The 18,803-nt window shown below is 35.2% G+C and overlaps 3 protein-coding genes across 5 annotated transcripts; all 3 read left to right on the forward strand.

Moving 5' to 3' along the window:
• Window positions 1-432: 432 nt before the first annotated feature.
• Window positions 433-4,314, forward strand: LOC133700349 (probable glycerol-3-phosphate dehydrogenase [NAD(+)] 1, cytosolic). The gene is made up of 5 exons (XM_062123847.1): window positions 433-1,813; window positions 1,940-2,161; window positions 2,714-2,961; window positions 3,662-3,801; window positions 3,949-4,314. Exons 1-5 carry the CDS (start codon window positions 1,153-1,155, stop codon window positions 4,073-4,075), a joined length of 1,398 nt encoding a protein of 465 aa, XP_061979831.1. The 5' UTR covers window positions 433-1,152; the 3' UTR covers window positions 4,076-4,314.
• An 847-nt stretch (window positions 4,315-5,161) lies between these two features.
• Window positions 5,162-7,235, forward strand: LOC133700962 (uncharacterized). Its single transcript, XM_062124705.1, has 3 exons — window positions 5,162-5,526; window positions 5,619-5,909; window positions 6,926-7,235. Exons 1-3 carry the CDS (start codon window positions 5,372-5,374, stop codon window positions 6,993-6,995), a joined length of 516 nt encoding a protein of 171 aa, XP_061980689.1. The 5' UTR covers window positions 5,162-5,371; the 3' UTR covers window positions 6,996-7,235.
• Window positions 7,236-11,446: 4,211 nt separating this feature from the next.
• LOC133700382 (calcium-transporting ATPase 4, plasma membrane-type-like) lies at window positions 11,447-18,794 on the forward strand. Of its 3 annotated transcripts, none has more exons than XR_009843388.1 (8): window positions 11,447-11,647; window positions 14,825-14,879; window positions 14,963-16,908; window positions 16,990-17,148; window positions 17,260-17,431; window positions 17,723-18,021; window positions 18,103-18,545; window positions 18,657-18,794. XR_009843388.1 is itself a non-coding variant. In XM_062123892.1 (8 exons), exons 1-8 carry the CDS (start codon window positions 11,447-11,449, stop codon window positions 18,415-18,417), a joined length of 2,937 nt encoding a protein of 978 aa, XP_061979876.1. In that variant the 3' UTR covers window positions 18,418-18,794. The 3 variants fall into 3 exon arrangements, 2 of the variants coding, with proteins under 2 accessions (XP_061979876.1, XP_061979875.1); XM_062123892.1 differs by having other exon boundaries at window positions 14,963-16,035; window positions 16,246-16,908; window positions 18,103-18,794; XM_062123891.1 differs by having other exon boundaries at window positions 18,103-18,794.
• Window positions 18,795-18,803: the final 9 nt, after the last annotated feature.

Here is an 18,803-nt window from a genome sequence, read left to right on the forward strand (position 1 = left end):
TTACTAAAATTTTACAAATACATAATGTTTTTTGCGTTTTTTCTAAAGATTATTCAAAAAACATTTCTGTGTTTTAATGAAAGTAATTAATTCTCATAATTTTGAAAAACATATATTTTTTCAATCAGATTATAAATAAATAAATTCTTTTGTTAATTTCATCTTCTTATGATCTGTTTATATATATATATATATATATATATATATATATATATATATATATATAAAGAAACAGAAAAGGAAAAGCATATAATATGAGGAAATTTGATGAGGAAATAAATCAATTTCGGAACAAAAATTTATTATTTAATTAATTGTTTTGGATTTTACAAGGATCCATCATATAGTTTTTCAAACTAAAGGGACTAGATTATTATTTAATTATGAGGTCTGAAAATCAAGCGGAGAAGAGACGCTGATCTTGACATTCGTGCCATATCAGCAGCGGCAACGGCACTCGCTTCCAAACAAGTAACTGTCAAAAAGCAGCTTTCTTCGAATTCTTTACTCCCTTCTTCGAAATTTACAGTTTCTTCGCTGCTTTGTTCTCTTAAGAAAACCAAAGACACGAGGAGCAATATTGTGTGAATACAGAGGTTGTTTTGTTGGAGAAAACTGACGTCAAACAAAGTTTGTTTCCCTGCCCCTTCTTTGATTTTCCCTGTCTTTGCTTACGTTTGACTGGGATCGTTTTTTTTAGCTTAGCTGGCTAAAGTTCTAGACTTTGCTGTGAAAGTTGGGATCTTTTTAGAATTTCTTGGTTATATCTCATGTGGGTTTTCTTGAAAGTTGGTGCTTATGCTATAAAAAAACCGGGTGCCAAAACCCATTTTGCATTTTCTTGTGTCATTTTCTAGAGGGTCCATAGAAAGATTTATTTTTTATTTTGCTATCAAAACCCACTTATAGATTAAATCTATAGTTGGTATTCTGTTTGCTAGCTGGTTTGCTGATTTGAGCTTTTGTATTTGCATGAGGGATAGATTGTTTCAAAATCCCTTGAGAATTTAGTTTGTCCAAGATCAGTGGTCTAAAGATCACAGTTTTGTATCTGAAGCTTAGGATATATCACCAAGGTAGGCTTTTGTGGTGGTTTAAGCTTAGGATATATTGGGATTCTTGGACCTTATTGTAATTGAGGGAGAAGAGAAAATGGTTGAAAATACAGAAGAAATGAATCACACTGTGTATTCAAATGGGTCAATTCAGAACCTGAATGGGGTTTTAGAAGAGAAGCTTGATGAGCTTCGGGCTCTGATAGGCAAAGCAGAAGGTGATCCGTTGAGGATTGTTGGCATTGGGGCAGGTGCTTGGGGCAGTGTGTTTACTGCTTTATTGCAAGATAGTTATGGTCATCTAAGAGATAGGGTACTGATAAGGATATGGAGAAGGCCTGGTAGATCGGTTGATAGGTCCACAGCTGAGCATTTATTTGAAGTGATTAATTCAAGGGAAGATGTGTTAAGGAGATTGATTAGGCGTTGTGCTTATTTAAAGTATGTTGAGGCAAGATTAGGTGATAGGATTTTACATGCAGATGAGCTTTTGAAAGATGGATTTTGCGTGAATATGATAGACACCCCACTTTGCCCATTGAAGGTTGTGACCAATTTACAGGAGGCTGTGTGGGATGCTGACATTGTTATTAATGGATTGCCATCAACTGAAACCCATGAAGTATTTGAGGAAATTAGTAGGTATTGGAAGGAGAGGATTACAGTGCCTATTATCATCTCTTTGGCAAAAGGTGTAGAGGCTGAGTTGGAGCCCGAGCCACGCATAATAACCCCCACCCAAATGATCAACCGTGCAAGTAAGATTCTCTCTCTCTCTCTCTCTCTCTGTTTTTTGTTCACCCCATTTTCTAGCAATGGTGTGGTTGTTCTTTAGCTAGTAGCAACCTTATTCACATCATAGTTGATGACTTTGTCCTCTGCAGCCGGAGTTCCAATGGAAAACATTCTCTATCTTGGAGGACCAAATATTGCCTCAGAGATTTACAACAAGGAATATGCCAATGCTCGGATTTGTGGAGCAGAAAAGTGGAGGAAACCATTGGCAAAATTTTTGAGGCAGCCAAACTTTATAGTGTGGGATAATGGTGATCTCATTACTCATGAAGTCATGGGTGGTCTAAAGAATGTCTATGCTATTGGAGCTGGTAAGCTTTGATTTCTATTTGCTCCAAATTTCAATATTATGACTCTAGCCAACGATATTATTCTCACTGTTTACGCATAATTTATCATACCAGAAAGTATTTAATGTAAGCTTTATGATACAGTGCCTCACACATTTTGAAGGTTCCATATTACATGAATGTAAACCACCAATGAATTTAGACATTTTTAATGTGTTAATGGCTGTTGTCATAGAAAATTAACTTAAGAATGGGACTGCTTTATCATTGTAATTATGAAGCCAGGAATAGTGTTTGCATCCACCATTTGTGCTACTCTAGAGTAACAGTTTGTTTATATCACCTACTTCCTCTCTGATGTCTTACATTAGTAGAACAAAGGATGCTTCTGGTTTGGTAGATGAATCATGGAGTCTGTTGTAGTGGGGAGACTGAATTTTGGGCGATGCAATATGCTATATTTTTCTATCTTCCAGCTGTTATTTCGTTCTATATAAAAGGAAATGCCATTTGTAAGAATTGGTAATTTGATTCTTCAGTCTGAAAATTTAACTCTTTATCGTGATTCTACAGGAATGGTAGCAGCTCTAACCAATGAGAGTGCAACCAGTAAATCAGTGTACTTTGCACACTGTACATCAGAGATGATTTTTATTACACATATGTTGGCAGAAAAACCTGAAAAACTTGCTGGCCCCTTGTTAGCTGACACTTATGTAACCTTACTGAAAGGTCGTAATGCATGGTATGGTCAAAAGTTGGCCAAAGGAGAGCTGAGTCTTGAAATGGGGGACAGCATCAAGGGCAAAGGAATGATTCAGGTATCAATCTTTGAAACTCTTAGGCATGGTTCATAAAGATGCTCAAGCCTATTGGACTTGAAGTTGTGTGTCAGGATGTTTTCTTGAGAAATCTTAATCTTTCCATTATTTTTTATCACCTTTTTAAAGATCCATATATTTATTTATGTACTGGATACCATGCTCCTGGAGGTGAAAATTTCGGAACTGGCAATTTGATTGAAACCCATGCGTGTAATAAGTCACCCAAGACATAATATGAGAGTTATAACTGGTGCTTCTTAACTTGCACATGCAAATTTGTGGTTATTAGAAGGAGAGGGACTGGGAGAATCTCTGAGGAATAGTGGTATCTCCCTAGACCACTTAGGGACTGTTGACCCACTACAACTTGGAGTTGAAAACATATCTTCAGTTTTAAACAATTCCATACTCATTAACCTTCAAAAAAACTTTTTGGGAGTGGCTTCAGTGCTTGTAATCATAGAAAATACCAAGTCATCATTAAGTTATGCCCAGGTGCATAAACAACTGGTTTTCTTGATATGTTTGTTGCTTTTGTTAGCCATTCCACTACATCAGCAATGTTGTCCATGGTTGATTTTGTGACCTTTTGGTAGTCTATTATTTGTTTCAACCTTGCACAATCAGATCCGCTTGTTTTTTGTAGTTCTCATTTTTTCTTTAGATCGGATACTAAGGCCACCCTTTTCCTTTGCAGGGTGTTTCTGCAGTGAAAGCATTTTACGAGCTGCTAAGTCAGTCTGCCTTAAGCGTCCTGCATCCTGAAGAAAACACACCTGTAGCTCCAGTTGAGCTATGCCCCATATTGAAGATGCTATATGGAATACTTATAACAAGGTATGCTGGGCGTTGTTGTATACTTGGTCACTATTCATCTTCACACTTGGAATTGCAATTCTTTGATGCTCACCATTTGTCTGGATCCGTGTATTTCATAATGCCTAGAAGTGCATTCTGATACTTTTCATGTGCTTGAACATTCAGGGAGTTTACAGTGCCGGCCATTCTTCAAGCATTAAGGGATGAAACAATGAACGACCCAAGAGATCGCATCGAGATTGCCCAAACCCGAGTTTACTATAGACCATCACTCCTTGGTCAGAATCCTTGACAGCTAGTGCTCTCTCTCTTTCTCATGCAGTTTTGTCACTCGTCAGTGGATGTAAAACTAACGAGTTAGTTTCCACTAGCTAGTTCATAAGCTTGTAGCTAAATTCTTAAGATAAGAAGGCTGTCCTGTGTGTTTGAGTTGGTTGTGGATTCGAAATGCCTTCCCAATTCCTTCATTTGTTGAACTTCGACTCCATAGATGACAATGAACAGAGACTTGTAATATGCTTGTTTGACCAAGCAATCTTTGCATGATTTTGTTTTATATTATTTTTCAGGAAATAAGAGTTTACAAAACAAGCCAGTAAGCATATGGCTAATGAAGTGAAAGGTTAAAAGTAAAATCAAGCGCTACTGACCTACAAAACCAACAGCTACCAAACTGAAAAATAGGCAGTAAAGCGTAACAATAGACACAGCCCAGCAGAAAGCTTATCTGATGGAAGTGAAAAGCGGCGAACTTCAGAGGTTACTCACACAGCAGAGTGGGGAAGAAAGTCTTTTTCAATTCAATGAGGTCTATCTCACTTGTTTTATCTAGTGAAAAGCTCCATTGCTTTTTACTGGAAACCGAGGTTGCACTGCAAGTGCAAACGGGCTCGACTCGCTAGTGTGTGTGTATGAATTTGCTCTTAATGTTAAACTCTTAAAAAAATTTATAGAATGAGTTCAAGAACTAGTACTTTAAGATCATGATCTGATGTTTAATTTCTTATAATTTTTTAATATTTAATATTATTTGTTAGCATTTGGATATAGAGGTTGTTGACTTGTTGTCATGGATATCAAACCGAATCGAGGCTCGTCTTGTGATTTATTGATCATGAATTTAGATTGAAAATTAATCTAGTTAAATTTAATTATTTATTGGGTTAAATTATAATTAAGTTGATTTGGCTAAATTTAACTGGATTAATTTCAATGATTTTTAATTTTTATTTAAAATTGTGTTGTTCATTTTAAAAATAAAATAAAAACTTTCTTATAATGTTACTTTAAATTTTTTTAATATGTATTTAGCTATGAACTTATATTAACTTGTCATCTAAAAAGGGGTTAGATGTATGTCTAGACTCTAGAGTGGCTAGTGCATCCAGAGATCCCTTTGACGATGAAAAGCCCACTAGCTATAGTATGAGGCACGCGAGTTAACTAGCTTTAGGTCCGGATTCTTCAGCCACTAGCCGAGGCTTCCATTATCAAAAAGAAAAGGAAATGAGAAGGAGCTCCGGAGCCAGTAGTTTCCAAGATCAAAGAGAGACAACAAGACACTGAGAGACAGGGAGAGAATCAAAATATGTCTTTAGTAGACTACGCTTCTTCCTCGGACGAGGATGTTCCAGACAACATAGAAGAAGAAGACGAAAACCATCATCATCAACAAGAACTACATGAAGAACAAGAACCAAAACCACAAATCGAGGCACAAGCCGCAAAGCCACAAAATAGCCAGTAATTCTCTAAGTTTCAGACAAAAGAAGAGATTTTGAATCGCGGTTTTTTTAAATTCTTGCTCAAAGTTGTTTCCTTTCCTTTTGTTTCAGGTCATCTGGGGCGTCATTACCGAAACAACATGTAGCTGGGCCAAGCCCTCTTCCCTCAATATCTAATCTTCCGGATGCTTCAATGCTTTTGAATTCGCCGACAGTTGGATTATCTGGAAGTGATCACGCGTCCCGAGTATCAGCAGCAATGGCTGAGAATGCGTCTCGAAAGAGAGAATTGAATGTGGGGTCTTCGCGTAGTGGGAAAGTAGCAAGAGGGAATTTGGTTGCTACTAGGAATGTTCCTGATACTGGTGGGGGTTTGTTAGTTCCTCCTCAGCTTAAAGGAAGGTGAGATTTTTAGTTATTTTTATGGACCCTGTCATGTAGATCTTATATGAGATTTATTTGTTCTTTTGCTGCTCTGTGTTAGTTCATAATGGAAGTTAAAATAATGGTTGAATGAGAGTACATTAGTGAGTCATAGTTAGATACATTTTGAGGTTTTAAGGTTACTTATGGAGGTGGTGTTGGGGTTTTAGGTGAAATTTATGCTGTGGAAAGTTTTAGATTTTGTGAGTTGAAATGGAACTTGATGGTTGTGGCGGAAATGGTAAATCCAGCGTTTATGATGTGGACTCCTAAGCAGAAGTTGAGCTGGAGTTATAGCTTTAACAGACGTGGTTGGTTGTTTTGCTATATTTGCACTTAAGGTATGAAGTAAAAGTTCTCTAGAAGACTGCGATTGCGAGAGCTACTGATTTACATAGAGTTCCCAAGTCACTTGAGTATTTAGCTGTAAGATTGGGAAACGACAGCCTCATAGATGACCTTGGATGTAGAGAGTAATGTGTCTTTAATGCCTACTATCGCTTATGGAATTTCTCCGTCCTGGGAATGAGACTACTGGACTGTCTGCTGTTTGACTTTATTTTATATTTTTCTTTTGTTTGAGGGAGGTATGACATTTGACCTTACTATTTACAACATACACGAATGTTATTCTGTGTGATTTTGCCTTCTTGTCCTTGACCAAGATTTGAAATTAAGATGTTAGCATTTCCATGCAATTTGGTTTTGGATGGTAATGTGACCATGTCTGGTGCACCTGCGTGCACTAAAAAAGCTGCATCATATGGATGATTCCTCAACTTCTTTAGAAATTTTTTGGCTATTAATTTGCCCTCTAAAACTTTTTTGAGGCTTTTTAAGCTCAGTGTTGTCTCTCTGCAACTGATAGGTCTCAGATCTTTGTTATTTGTCTGCAATTTTCTTTTTATTTTCAGGCACTAATTTTGGCCATATCATAAATGCAAGAAAAAGGAAAAATAAAATTGCTGTTGATGATTTGAATTTGGTTTTGCCAGGAGTAATGTTGTGACAGAAGATGTAGGGAAGCTGTTTGTAAGAAGACATGCAGAGCCTTCCTCTCACTAAAATGCCTTCAGATCACTTATGTTATTATTATGACATGTGACAAATCCGTAGCTGTGTATGATGGTGCAAATATCTTGGCTCTGGATCCTAAGATCTTGCACCTGTATAAATGCAAAAAGTTTTGTGGCACATGCTTGCAACTCCTGTACTTTCATAACCTTGTTCACTGGCAATCTGGTGGCTTCAACTACTGTGCCTTAATTGGATATTTATTGCAGAATAGTCGTCATTTAGCCTCTAGATATTCCATTGAAAGTTGCATGATTTTCATTTTCCTTTTTGTTTATTTTGCCTGCTGTGTGCCGCATGCAAAGTTGTGTGAACAATGGAGTTTGTTGTAGGCGCTATGCTTCATTTGGCAATAACTTGTGCCCTCATTGTTCCATCTTAGTGTGTTTATTGCATGCATTTTGCTTCTTATAGTAACAAACTTCTGCCAGTATGTTTTCCCAGAACTATTTTATAAGTTAGCAGTTGATTGTGTACTGGTATGCATGTTTAGCTGCAATTTGGAAACTTTTGCAATTTAGAATTTCATTTTTTGTTTATTGTTTGGAACATTGCTTTGGTTCACCAAGGTACTACTAGATAAGTTGCACATTACATGCATATCTGGGCTGTAACCAGTTCTTCTACCACCACTCATTGAAGCTAGCTCCAGAGCTAAGGATCGCATTTGAAACTGTGGTGATTTTTGTCATGCTCATTCTAGGTAGGGGTTTTTTTTGTTTTTTTTTCTGTTTTTCCCTTTTTTTTTTAGAGTGTGTAGAATTTCCAGCATTTTTTTCTTCTAAATTCACTGCCTATTGGAGCCTCATGTTGTGAAGTTTCTCGTGAGGTTAAACACAGTGATATATAAACTTGAGCTTCACTGTGCTTCTGATCATGAGATGACCATAGGAAGGGCCTTGAGAAGGCAATCACTCAGGACATTTGAAACTACTTGCCTCTTGAATTGGTTTTTTTGTCTGTATGTATGAGAAAGCAACTGGGTTTATATTTTCTAGCAACAATAAAATTCCTACTTTCAGTTATGTAACTTTCTTACTGGGGCAGGACCTTGTGCTCCATGCTGGTAATTGATGTTATCTCTCTGTGTGTGTGTTTTAGCCATTTTTTGTGTTGAAAATGTTGAGCTGTGGTGCTATGCTCATCATATGCATCTGCCTGAAAATATTAGGGACCTATGATGGGTCTGCACAAAGATATTATGGACCCATATACAGGATAGCCCACACAAAAAATATTAGGACACAATGGTACGAGCCACACATAAAAGTCATGCTTAAAAAATATCATGTTAGACATCGACATGGTAGAGGATGTTGTTTCTGACCGAAGAGTTTATGATGTTCCACAAACAATTTCTACTCAATGATGAGTTCATTTTAACTAAAGGAAACTGATACAGGAGTGTTTTTGGAAAAACAATTAATATTTTTTCTTATTTTTTCTTCAGTTTATAATTATTTTTTCTATTTTCAGTTTCATATTCACTATTATTAATTTTTTTCTAGTTTTTTATTTGAAGAAAATGATTTTTTTTTTTTAATAATTAATGTCTTTAAGAGTTTTAACTTTTAACGTATCTGCTAGAATTAGTTTTAGTTTAAAAAAAAATATTTCATATATGATTTTAGGCCTTTTCTAGTTATTCTATTTAAAAAATAATAGTTTTTCTCTTTTTATATTTCTATTAAGTATTAATAAAAAAAATTAATTTTTTTTATATATAAAGAATTGTAATAATATATTGGCAAGTAAAAATTAATTAAGTGTTTATGAATTGATATTATCTATGTGAATAAATCATGATTCACCTAATTATAAATGTTTTCAGTGACTCAATTCACCTTGCTTAACTGATCTAAACCCTTGCAAGTGAACAGCACCAGGCAACAGGATTTCTTATTATACAATCTTGTTTTTCTTTTTCTTTTTTTATTTGTTTGGTATTTATTTTAATTTATACTTTCTTTGTCTAAATATTATAATAAAAGAAAATGATGGATTTTGCAGATAAACATGCCTTAATATCCTCAGCACCATCTTTCTATATAAATTCCAGCATCATGAGGTAGCTCATATATACCCACTACTGAACCAGCACAAATTTGCAAGCATGACATCTTCCAGCTGTGTGCTTGCTTCCCTCTCCTTTTCATTCCAGCATCTTGCCCTGTTCTTGCATGAATGGCTTGACCAACAAAAGACCGCCCGCTGAATCTCCATTGCTGGTCTGAGGATGATAACCTTGGAGACCATGCATACTCTCTGTATTGGAGGAGACTTTCACCTTCAAGTTTGGTACGGATGAATCAGCTTCGTACAGAACCCATTTTCAAGTGGGGCCAAAAGCATCAACAACATGTGGATGTCTTTGTTGATGGCGAAGCATCACATAGGTGTTGTGTATAAAATTAGTTCTGCCGTCTAGTGGATGGCTGAAGACGACGGAATCTATTTCAGCTGTCGTAACAAGGATTACAAAAAGGAAGCTGACTGGTTGAAAAATAAGATGATGTTGTTGTGAGTCCAAATAAATTGCTAGAAAACACAACTTTTTGTAGTTATCTTTAAATAAATGATTTTTTTTTTTGTTAATCTAGCTATATGTTCATGCTTTGATAATATAATCTGTTGTCTTCTCTTATATATATATATGTTCTAATTTCTACATATACTCAGAAAATTGTTCTATTATACAAAATCTTGATAGAAAACAAGAGTGATTTGGTATAAAGTTTAATGCTTATTAAATCAATATTAAAAAATAAAATTAAAAAAAACTTTTATAAAAGTACTCTATACTACATTATCAAAAGCACTTGCAACAAAATTGATTTGATTTCCTTCAACGATCATAGACCAAAATATAAGCAAGGTATTTATTCAAAGTTATTAAACCATTCTAGCTCATTGTTTTGACTCAAGATCTAGATTATGGATTGACCCTAGTAAATTCAAAACAATATCATTTAAGAATTGTTTTTAAAGATAAAATAATATTATTTAAAACAAAATTAAAAGGTTAAATTAAGTTTTGATCAAGTCAGCCAAATCACAGATTAAACTATCAAGTCGTCAGGATTTAACACGATCAACTCTCATCGGTTTTTTAGAGATTCATCTCAGGCCAGGTTCTAGATTGACCGTCAAGCTAGAATAAGTTTAATAACACCATATAAAATTTAAAAAATTTAAAGATATATCTTAAAAAAAAAAGAGAGAGAGATTGTTCGATTTTGTTGCAATTATAATTGTGCATTCTTTTTAGTTTTTTATGAGATATGGGCCCATGCTATGCCATGATAGCATGGAGTCAGAATTTGTTTTTGTATAAAAACTAAAACTTAGGTTATGCAAACACATTTTAAAACATGAATAAAAATTTGTCATTCAAGTCATAAACTTTATTGGTTAAATAGATTGGTTTTATTTTTTAATTAGATGATACAAAAAATAGACAATAATAGTACATAGACCAAATTAAAAAAATAATCACAGTAACCTTGAAAAAAAAATCAAAAAGAAATAAACATTGTAACTCAATTTCCAACCTATTAAAAAAAAGACCCGATTTAACTTGAGTTAGCATCACAAACCTATAACCCGGGTAATAAGATCGTTTGAGTTATCTCGAGTTAACTCGTCAAACCAATATCGTTGTTATAAGATTAGAACAACTTGATAGAAAATACAATGAAGAGAATAAAACACTTATTTTTTTTTAAGAAAATTAATGTCGAATGATGAAAGCTAAGAAGAAAATACATAAAAAAAATAATATGAACTTGCGTTAACTTTTCAGACTAATAGCCTAGGTCATTAAACCGGAAAATTTTTATCTGAAAAAACTACAAAGTCCAATTCTCAACCAATTAAATATTAAAGGCTAAAATTAAAAAAAAAAGTCAATTATATAAAATGATTAAAAACAAAACTAGTAATTAAAAGAATGAGAATTAAAATAAAAATAAAAAATATTTTTTTATTTTTATTAAATGGTGAAATTGAAAAAATTAATAATTAAAAAAAACAATGAAGATAAAAATTTAAAAAGTAAAAATAAATTTTTGATAAAAGAATGCATATAATTGTCTTTGTTAATTTGAAGCTTTATCACATGTTATCCCTTTAATTATCCCATGAATTCAATCATAATATTGGTATACATATTGTCATATATATTTCCATTTCCTATCAAATTACTTGGAAAAATCTTCTGAAATTTTATAGAAAACCAAAACCAGGTCCATTTTTACAACTGGTCTTTAGCAATATATTCAAGCCCATATGTTTATGGCAGTACTCTTCTTCAGTCTCTCTCTTTTTCTCCTTGTTCCTGCGCCCGCCCTTCACGGCTACGATTGAATCTTTTCTCAACAAGAATATATCACCTACCTAGCTCCAAATTTTCATTTCTTGATACATGCATCATTTTATTCTCTATGATCGTTGGATTTGACCGGCTTTACATGGAGCAATACTTGAAAGAAAACTTCGTAGTTGATGCGAAGAGACCCTCCGAACAAGCTTTAAGAAGATGGAGATCTGCAGTTTCAGTCGTCAGGAATCCTCGCCGGAGGTTTCGAATGGTTGCTGATCTTGCCAAAAGAGCTGAAGCTGAAAGGAAACGTAAAAATCTCCAGGTCAGAAAACTTTATAGTGCCCCGCTGTTCAAGTTTTTGTGATCTTAATTCTTCGTGTTTTTCTTTTTCCTTTTTAAATATTATTTTATGTGTTTGAATTTATTTTATTTTCTTGAAGACGTTAAGGTTACTATCATAAATTAAGTTGTTGATAACAAAATGACGGTTCAGTGTTGACTTGTAGCACATTTTTATTGACATTAACCTAATTCACACAAATTATTCAACATTAATTAATTATTTATACTATGTGTTTTTACCACTCTTATTATTAAATTCTTGGGTTTAAACCCTCGGCCTTCATCTAAAAAAAAAACTATATATTAAATTTTTCTAAATATATATACTTAGTCAATACGTGAATTCACTAATAATTTTTTACTATGAAATAATCATTTCACAACTCATTTGTATAATTAAGAGCTAGATATATAATTAAGAAGATTTCGCAAATCTTTTAGGGTTCAAATTAATATTCGAATGAAAAGAAATGGAGTCTAATTGATGCATGACAAAATGTTCCTATATGTTACTGCAAATAGGGAATAAATTTTATAGAAGAAGATGAATATCGTGCTAGTTTTACTATAAACGTACCTTGAGGTATATCAACTCGCAAACAATCCAAAAAACAATTTCTGTAAAATCAGCATCTTTGAAAGCAAGAATATTCAACTCACAGAAAGAGATGTGTCCCTTGCTTACCTCGAGATCATTTCTGAAAAAGTCATGGAAGTTTTGAGTTCGAGCTTTTTGTTGGTTGACTAGTATATGTTCACTAAGAAAAAGTGACCCTTCGCCGATATTTCTTTTCCTTTAATGGCACGGTACTTACAAGAGGGAATGCCTTTGTTGACGTATTCATGCATTGAAAGCTTTGATTTCTTATCACGGACTGGCAGTTGTTAGACGTCAATTAGCATTAACGAACCCTAGGGGACGCTATGACTGTTATCGCCGGAAAGTCCGAGTTCAAACCTTTTAACGGTGGGGTGGGGGTTTGGAAATTTGGACGAACAGTTCTCAATCTATTCATTTGATCAGATATGACTTCAGCATTCTTGTTACAGAAACGGTAAGAAATTGTTCATATGAGCAACCGATTCAAAATAGCCATGAATTTTGATCTGATTGCTGGGTTGGTTTGAATTTTACTAGTGTACAAAATTGAACTTGAGCTGAGCCTTTACAGATGTTACAAATTTATTCGCTGCTCAGATTCACCAAATTGCACTCCCAATACTATCAAATTTGACTTGGAAATTTCAAACTAGTTCTTAGACTTTTTCTTTAACTTTAGATTTGAATTTTATTATTTTTCCTAATTGGTTGTTTCCTAGTTATTTACGAGTGTCTCTTTTCATATTTGATGAGACTTTTGCCGAATAAAACTGTAGACTTGTACAACTTTGATTGTATTTTTATCTAGTCTTAGAGTTGATCAGACATGTGTCAAACACAACTTCATAGCTTAATTTCTCCGCGTCAATCACTGTAAAGGTTATATGGATCTTCGGGAACCTCCCTCTCATGACACCAACATTTCTGGAGTTAACTGCTTGCTAAAGTTTCAGAGCTTAATTTGAATATGTATCCTTTTCACAGGTTAGCTACTAACCTGTTTTAAGAAGATGAGATGAGAACGAGGGTATTCTTTAATTTCCTCTATTAATTAGTATATTCTGTTTTAAATAGCTGATAAAGAAGGCAGGTTAATATTCTCTTGAGAGATTGGAAGAGCCTAGAGTGTTTGGTTTGAAGGTGGCTTTGACTTTTTTGATAGAATCACATAAAAAAAAATATATTTTTAACTTGGAGATGTGGTTTGTAATTTTAAAAAAACTATCACAAGCCAAATACTAACTAAACCAACGATATTCTTAGCTTTCTTGGAACCCTAGCTAGCTAATGCTAACCATGCAATGTATCCCCGTTTGGTCTCTGACGTTGAAATAAGGGAAAATGTCCTGTTCAAAATTAATGACAGCTTGTCCTCGATCAGAAGGAAGAATGTTAGGCAACGCGTACACCTCCATTTGTTTCTTAGCCAAACTGGATGCGCTTAGCAACTTGAATATGCACCGACTTGTTAGAATTTTCAACATAATATATATATATATATATATATATATATATATATATATATATATATATATATTATCTCTTTTATTACTGGAATATGCTTTTTTGTGGTCACAAAAATGAAATTAGCTTTTCTCTATTATTAACATATATATCTTTCTGTACTTCCGATAACGAATAGTATTGTTTTAAAATCTGGACCGTTTTTATAAATTAATTTGAAACTCAATTAATATCATCTAGGGTTTAATTAATTTGATTCAAGTTAAAAATAAATCAATTTATCTAGTGAAAAATCCATGTTAACCTAATTAATTTAAACTTACGTAAGATATCACTCTGTTGACTTTTTAAAAAGAAAAATTTCTTGTTGAAATAAACAACAAATAATATAGAAAATATTTTTAAAACTTGACTGGTTTTGCATATCAACCTAACCAATCTCGGGTCTAAATCAGTCCAAATTAAGGGGGGGAAAAACTTAATTGACCCAATTATAAATCTAGATTGACCCGGTAGACCATTTACCCAATCAAAATCCAAGCATCAATTTAAAAAAATAAAAAATATATAGTTTTGATATTTTTTTATAGAAAAATATGAGTTCAACTTCCATGTCATGTTATTAAAACTATCATGGAGAGTGGAGTCGTCCCTTTTCATCCCACACACGTAGATATCATCAGTGCATGACTAAACTGATATAAACTTGGTTTTTGTTGAGACAAGACAGCTCCCAGCTCCTTTGAAAACATACAGAAGCAGGAGTACTGGATGACTAGTTCTTCAAAAACAATGACATCCATCCACAAAAATATTGTTTGATAGGTTAGTGAGACTGGCGGCCAAGGGTTTAACTCTGTGTCTGAGTTCGTTACAGAAACCATTACTAGCTTTGAAGGCACTCAATACCAATAAATTCTGCGAAAGTTGGTAGTTTGTAATATTATCTTGTTCTTTCATCTAATATTGTTAGTTGATCTTGGACTAGTAGTTAGATTTGTGCCACTGTAGAAGAAAGAGTGTTGGCACTTCTGTTTGTCTCTTTATCTTACAGTTCCTTGAATTAACAAGCATCCTTGAATGTTTGGCCAGGAAAAGATACGGATAGCTCTTTATGTCAACAAGGCAGCATTGCATTTCATCGAGGGTATAATCTTTACTAGATGCAGTAACATTTTATTTATTCCAATTCTGTTTTCTTTCTGAATCATATGGTTTTATCTGATACAGCTGCTAATCTAGTTGAGCACAAGCTCTCAGACAATATTGTCAGGCAAACTGGTTTTGGCATTGGACCGGATGAACTAGCAGCGCTCGCTCGGTCCCATGATATCAATGACTTGGAATCTCATGGAGGAGTTGAGGGATTGGCCAGAGAAGTATCTGTTTCCTTGAATGATGGGGTTGTCTCAAGTGATATATCTATTAGGCAAAATATATACGGCTTCAACCGATATGCTGAGAAACCTGCCAGATCTTTTTGGATGTTTGTATGGGATGCTTTGCATGATTTGACGTTAGTTATTCTGATGGTGTGTGCTGTGGTCTCCATTGGTGTTGGTATTGCAACTGAAGGTTGGCCGAATGGAATGTATGATGGGGTGGGAATAGTAATATGCATTTTGCTAGTAGTGATGGTCACTGCAATCACTGACTACAAGCAGGCCTTGCAATTCAGGGTCCTGGACAAGGAGAAGAAGAATGTTATTGTTCAGGTTACCAGAGAAGGGAGCAGACAGAAGGTTTCTATCTTCGATTTGGTGGTTGGAGATGTTGTTCATCTATCAATTGGAGATCTGGTTCCTGCAGATGGCATTCTTATATCAGGCCACAGCTTATCAGTTGATGAATCCAGCTTGTCAGGAGAGAGTGAGCCAGTGGACATAAATAAAAAGAGGCCCTTTCTTCTATCAGGTACCAAAATACAGGATGGGTCTGGTAAAATGCTGGTGACAGCAGTCGGTATGAGGACTGAATGGGGCACGTTGATGGTTCATCTGAGCGAAGTGGATCAAGATGAGACACCATTACAGGTGAAGCTTAATGGAGTTGCAACTATTATTGGGAAAATTGGTTTGGCTTTTGCTGTGGTAACTTTTTTGGTTCTGCTGGCACGGTTTCTATTGGTGAAGGCAGACCACCATGAGATCACAAAATGGTCTAGTAGTGATGCTTTGCAGCTTCTAAATTTCTTTTCCATTTCTGTAACCATAATTGTTGTTGCAGTTCCTGAAGGGCTTCCATTAGCAGTGACACTTAGTCTTGCATTTGCAATGAAGAAACTAATGCATGATAGAGCACTGGTGAGGCATCTTTCCGCATGTGAAACAATGGGTTCTGTTTGTTGCATTTGCACAGATAAAACTGGAACATTGACTACAAATCATATGGTGGTGAACAAAATATGGATCTGTGAAGAAACAAAATCAATACAAACTAATAGCAATAAAGATTTATTAATGTCCTCTTTCTCAGAAAATGTGCATGGAATCCTTTTGCAATCTATATTTCAGAACACAGGATCAGAGGTAACCAAGGGAAAAGATGGAAGGGATAACATTTTGGGGACGCCGACGGAGACAGCAATATTAGAGCTCGGATTACTTTTAGGAGGTGAGTTTAAAACACATCATAACGAATCTGAGATAGTGAAAGTTGAGCCTTTCAATTCAGAAAAGAAGAAGATGTCTGTGCTTGTTTCTCTTCCTAACAACGGTGGGTTTCGAGCATTCTGCAAAGGTGCATCAGAAATAATTTTGAAAATGTGTGACAAGATGTTAACTGCTGATGGAAAAGCTGTGCCGCTATCTGAGAAGCAAAGACAGAAAATCACAGATGTCATAAATGGTTTTGCCTGTGAAGCTCTACGAACTCTATGCTTGGCTTTCAAGGATATGGAGAACACTTCTGGTGCAAATAGCATGCCTGACAATAACTATACATTAATCGCTGTCGTTGGAATTAAGGATCCTATACGCCCTGAGGTGAAGGAAGCTGTTAAGACTTGTTTAGATGCTGGAATTACTGTGCGTATGGTCACTGGTGACAATATCAACACTGCAAAAGCCATAGCTAGGGAATGTGGCATCTTGACAGATTATGGCCTGGTAATTGAAGGGGCAGATTTCCGTTGTAAGAGTCCTCAGGAGTTGGAGGAGATAATACCAAATCTTCAGGTCTTGAAACTTCTTCAAAGCTTCAATAACGTACTCTTAATCAAGTGTAGAACTTTCTAAAATGTTTAATCGGTAATGCAGGTTATGGCCCGATCATCACCTTCGGACAAGCATAAACTGGTGACTCAATTGAGGAGTGTATTTAAGGAAGTTGTGGCAGTGACTGGAGATGGTACTAATGATGCTCCAGCCTTGGCCGAGGCAGATATCGGACTTGCTATGGGCATAGCAGGAACAGAGGTTTGTTAATGTCCTGGCCCTCCTGGATTTTCACTTTCTCATTCCCTTTGATGTCTGTTTTGGGTACTTCTATTAGGCAGTAACTCAGCATTTTCCTCCTATTTCCTGCAGGTTGCAAAAGAAAGTGCTGATGTTATTGTAATGGATGACAACTTTAAAACTATAGTGAATGTTGCAAGATGGGGTCGATCAGTTTATATTAACATTCAGAAGTTTGTTCAGTTCCAGTTAACAGTCAATGTTGCTGCTCTCATGATAAATTTCATTTCTGCGTGCATCTCTGGCTAGTTCCTTTGCATCCCTAACCTTTTAAGTTCTAAATGTTAGGCCTTAGGGACCAGTGCCTGGTGAAATAGTAAACTGTTAACTTTTAATCAAAAGGATGCAGCATTGAGAATCTAGAGCAGTCAGTTCATTCAAAATTGTTGAAGGATAAGATTGTCTCTAAATTCTCCTTTCCAGGACGCTTGTTTTGCAGAACTATAACTGGATAATGTCTTTTGACTGATTTTTGTTGGATTTTGAACATGTGCACTTCTAGATACATGACTAAAAATGGTGAAATAATTTGCAGGCGGTGAGCCACTGACCACTGTTCAGCTGCTTTGGGTGAACTTGATCATGGACACTCTTGGTGCGTTGGCATTGGCTACAGAACCTCCTCATGATGGACTGATGAAAAGACCTCCAATTGGTAGGAATGTAAACATAATCACCAAGACAATGTGGAGGAATATCATTGGACAAAGCATCTATCAAATAAGTGTCCTTGTCATCCTCCAGCTTGATGGGAAACATCTACTGAAGCTTTCTGATTCAGATGATACTAAAATCCTGAATACTTTCATATTTAATACCTTTGTGCTTTGCCAGGTACCATACTTTGATCTTCAATTTCTTCATCACTACAACATCTCGTAGAAGTTTATCACTAAATATTCAACATATGTTCAGGTGTTCAATGAAATAAACAGCCGAGATATGGAGAAGATAAATGTGTTCAAAGGCATCTTTGGTAGCTGGATTTTCTTGGCTGTCATGTTCTCCACAGTTACTTTCCAGATTGTAATAGTTGAATTCTTGGGCACATATGCTAATACTGTGCCACTAAGGTGGGAATTATGGTTGGCCAGTGTCTTAATCGGAGCTGCAAGTTTAGTCATTTCTGTCATCCTGAAGTGCATTCCTGTTGGAACAAACAAAGATGACAACACTGCCAAGCATCACGACGGTTATGAGCCTCTTCCTAGTGGTCCAGATATGGCCTGAGAATATATGATGGATAGACTCATGAAGGGTCCAAAGCAGAATTCTGTAGGCAGCATGAAATGAAATCAGCAGCCAAAACCAAGCTGTATATAATATTGATGACGCTAGGTATTATTTGCACTTCGCAGGTATAGCTTAAACACAAATTTCCTTCTATTACTTGAGGCAAGGTCCTGTAAATGAAATGACATACACAAATCCAACATTTTTCCAATACCTCAATCTTTGTTGTATTGCAGTTAGCTTAGATTGCCTGCTGAGATCATGACAGATACGGCAAAAAATTGTATGTTTGGAGTAGGAAACTTGAGGGAGTTGTTTACAGACACTGCAAGTTTGATTCATGAAAGATCATTGTGAGTTTCATTTTATCAAAATCGTGTCAT

The sequence above is a fragment of the Populus nigra genome, chromosome 8 (assembly GCF_951802175.1).
Source record: "Populus nigra chromosome 8, ddPopNigr1.1, whole genome shotgun sequence".
Taxonomy (NCBI): domain Eukaryota; kingdom Viridiplantae; phylum Streptophyta; class Magnoliopsida; order Malpighiales; family Salicaceae; genus Populus; species Populus nigra.

Bases quoted from the DNA above. Each gene is read 5' to 3' on its own strand.
- LOC133700382 (XM_062123891.1), top strand. From the start codon at position 11,447: ATGATCGTTGGATTTGACCGGCTTTACATGGAGCAATACTTGAAAGAA. The intron at 16,909-16,989 runs GTCTTGAAACTT...TCGGTAATGCAG, and splicing joins AGATAATACCAAATCTTCAG to GTTATGGCCCGATCATCACC. The intron at 17,432-17,722 runs GCTAGTTCCTTT...AATAATTTGCAG, and splicing joins CATTTCTGCGTGCATCTCTG to GCGGTGAGCCACTGACCACT.
- LOC133700962 (XM_062124705.1), top strand. From the start codon at position 5,372: ATGTCTTTAGTAGACTACGCTTCTTCCTCGGACGAGGATGTTCCAGAC. The intron at 5,527-5,618 runs GTAATTCTCTAA...CTTTTGTTTCAG, and splicing joins GCAAAGCCACAAAATAGCCA to GTCATCTGGGGCGTCATTAC. The intron at 5,910-6,925 runs GTGAGATTTTTA...TGGTTTTGCCAG, and splicing joins CCTCCTCAGCTTAAAGGAAG to GAGTAATGTTGTGACAGAAG.
- LOC133700349 (XM_062123847.1), top strand. From the start codon at position 1,153: ATGGTTGAAAATACAGAAGAAATGAATCACACTGTGTATTCAAATGGG. The intron at 2,962-3,661 runs GTATCAATCTTT...TTTCCTTTGCAG, and splicing joins AGGGCAAAGGAATGATTCAG to GGTGTTTCTGCAGTGAAAGC. The intron at 3,802-3,948 runs GTATGCTGGGCG...TTGAACATTCAG, and splicing joins TATGGAATACTTATAACAAG to GGAGTTTACAGTGCCGGCCA.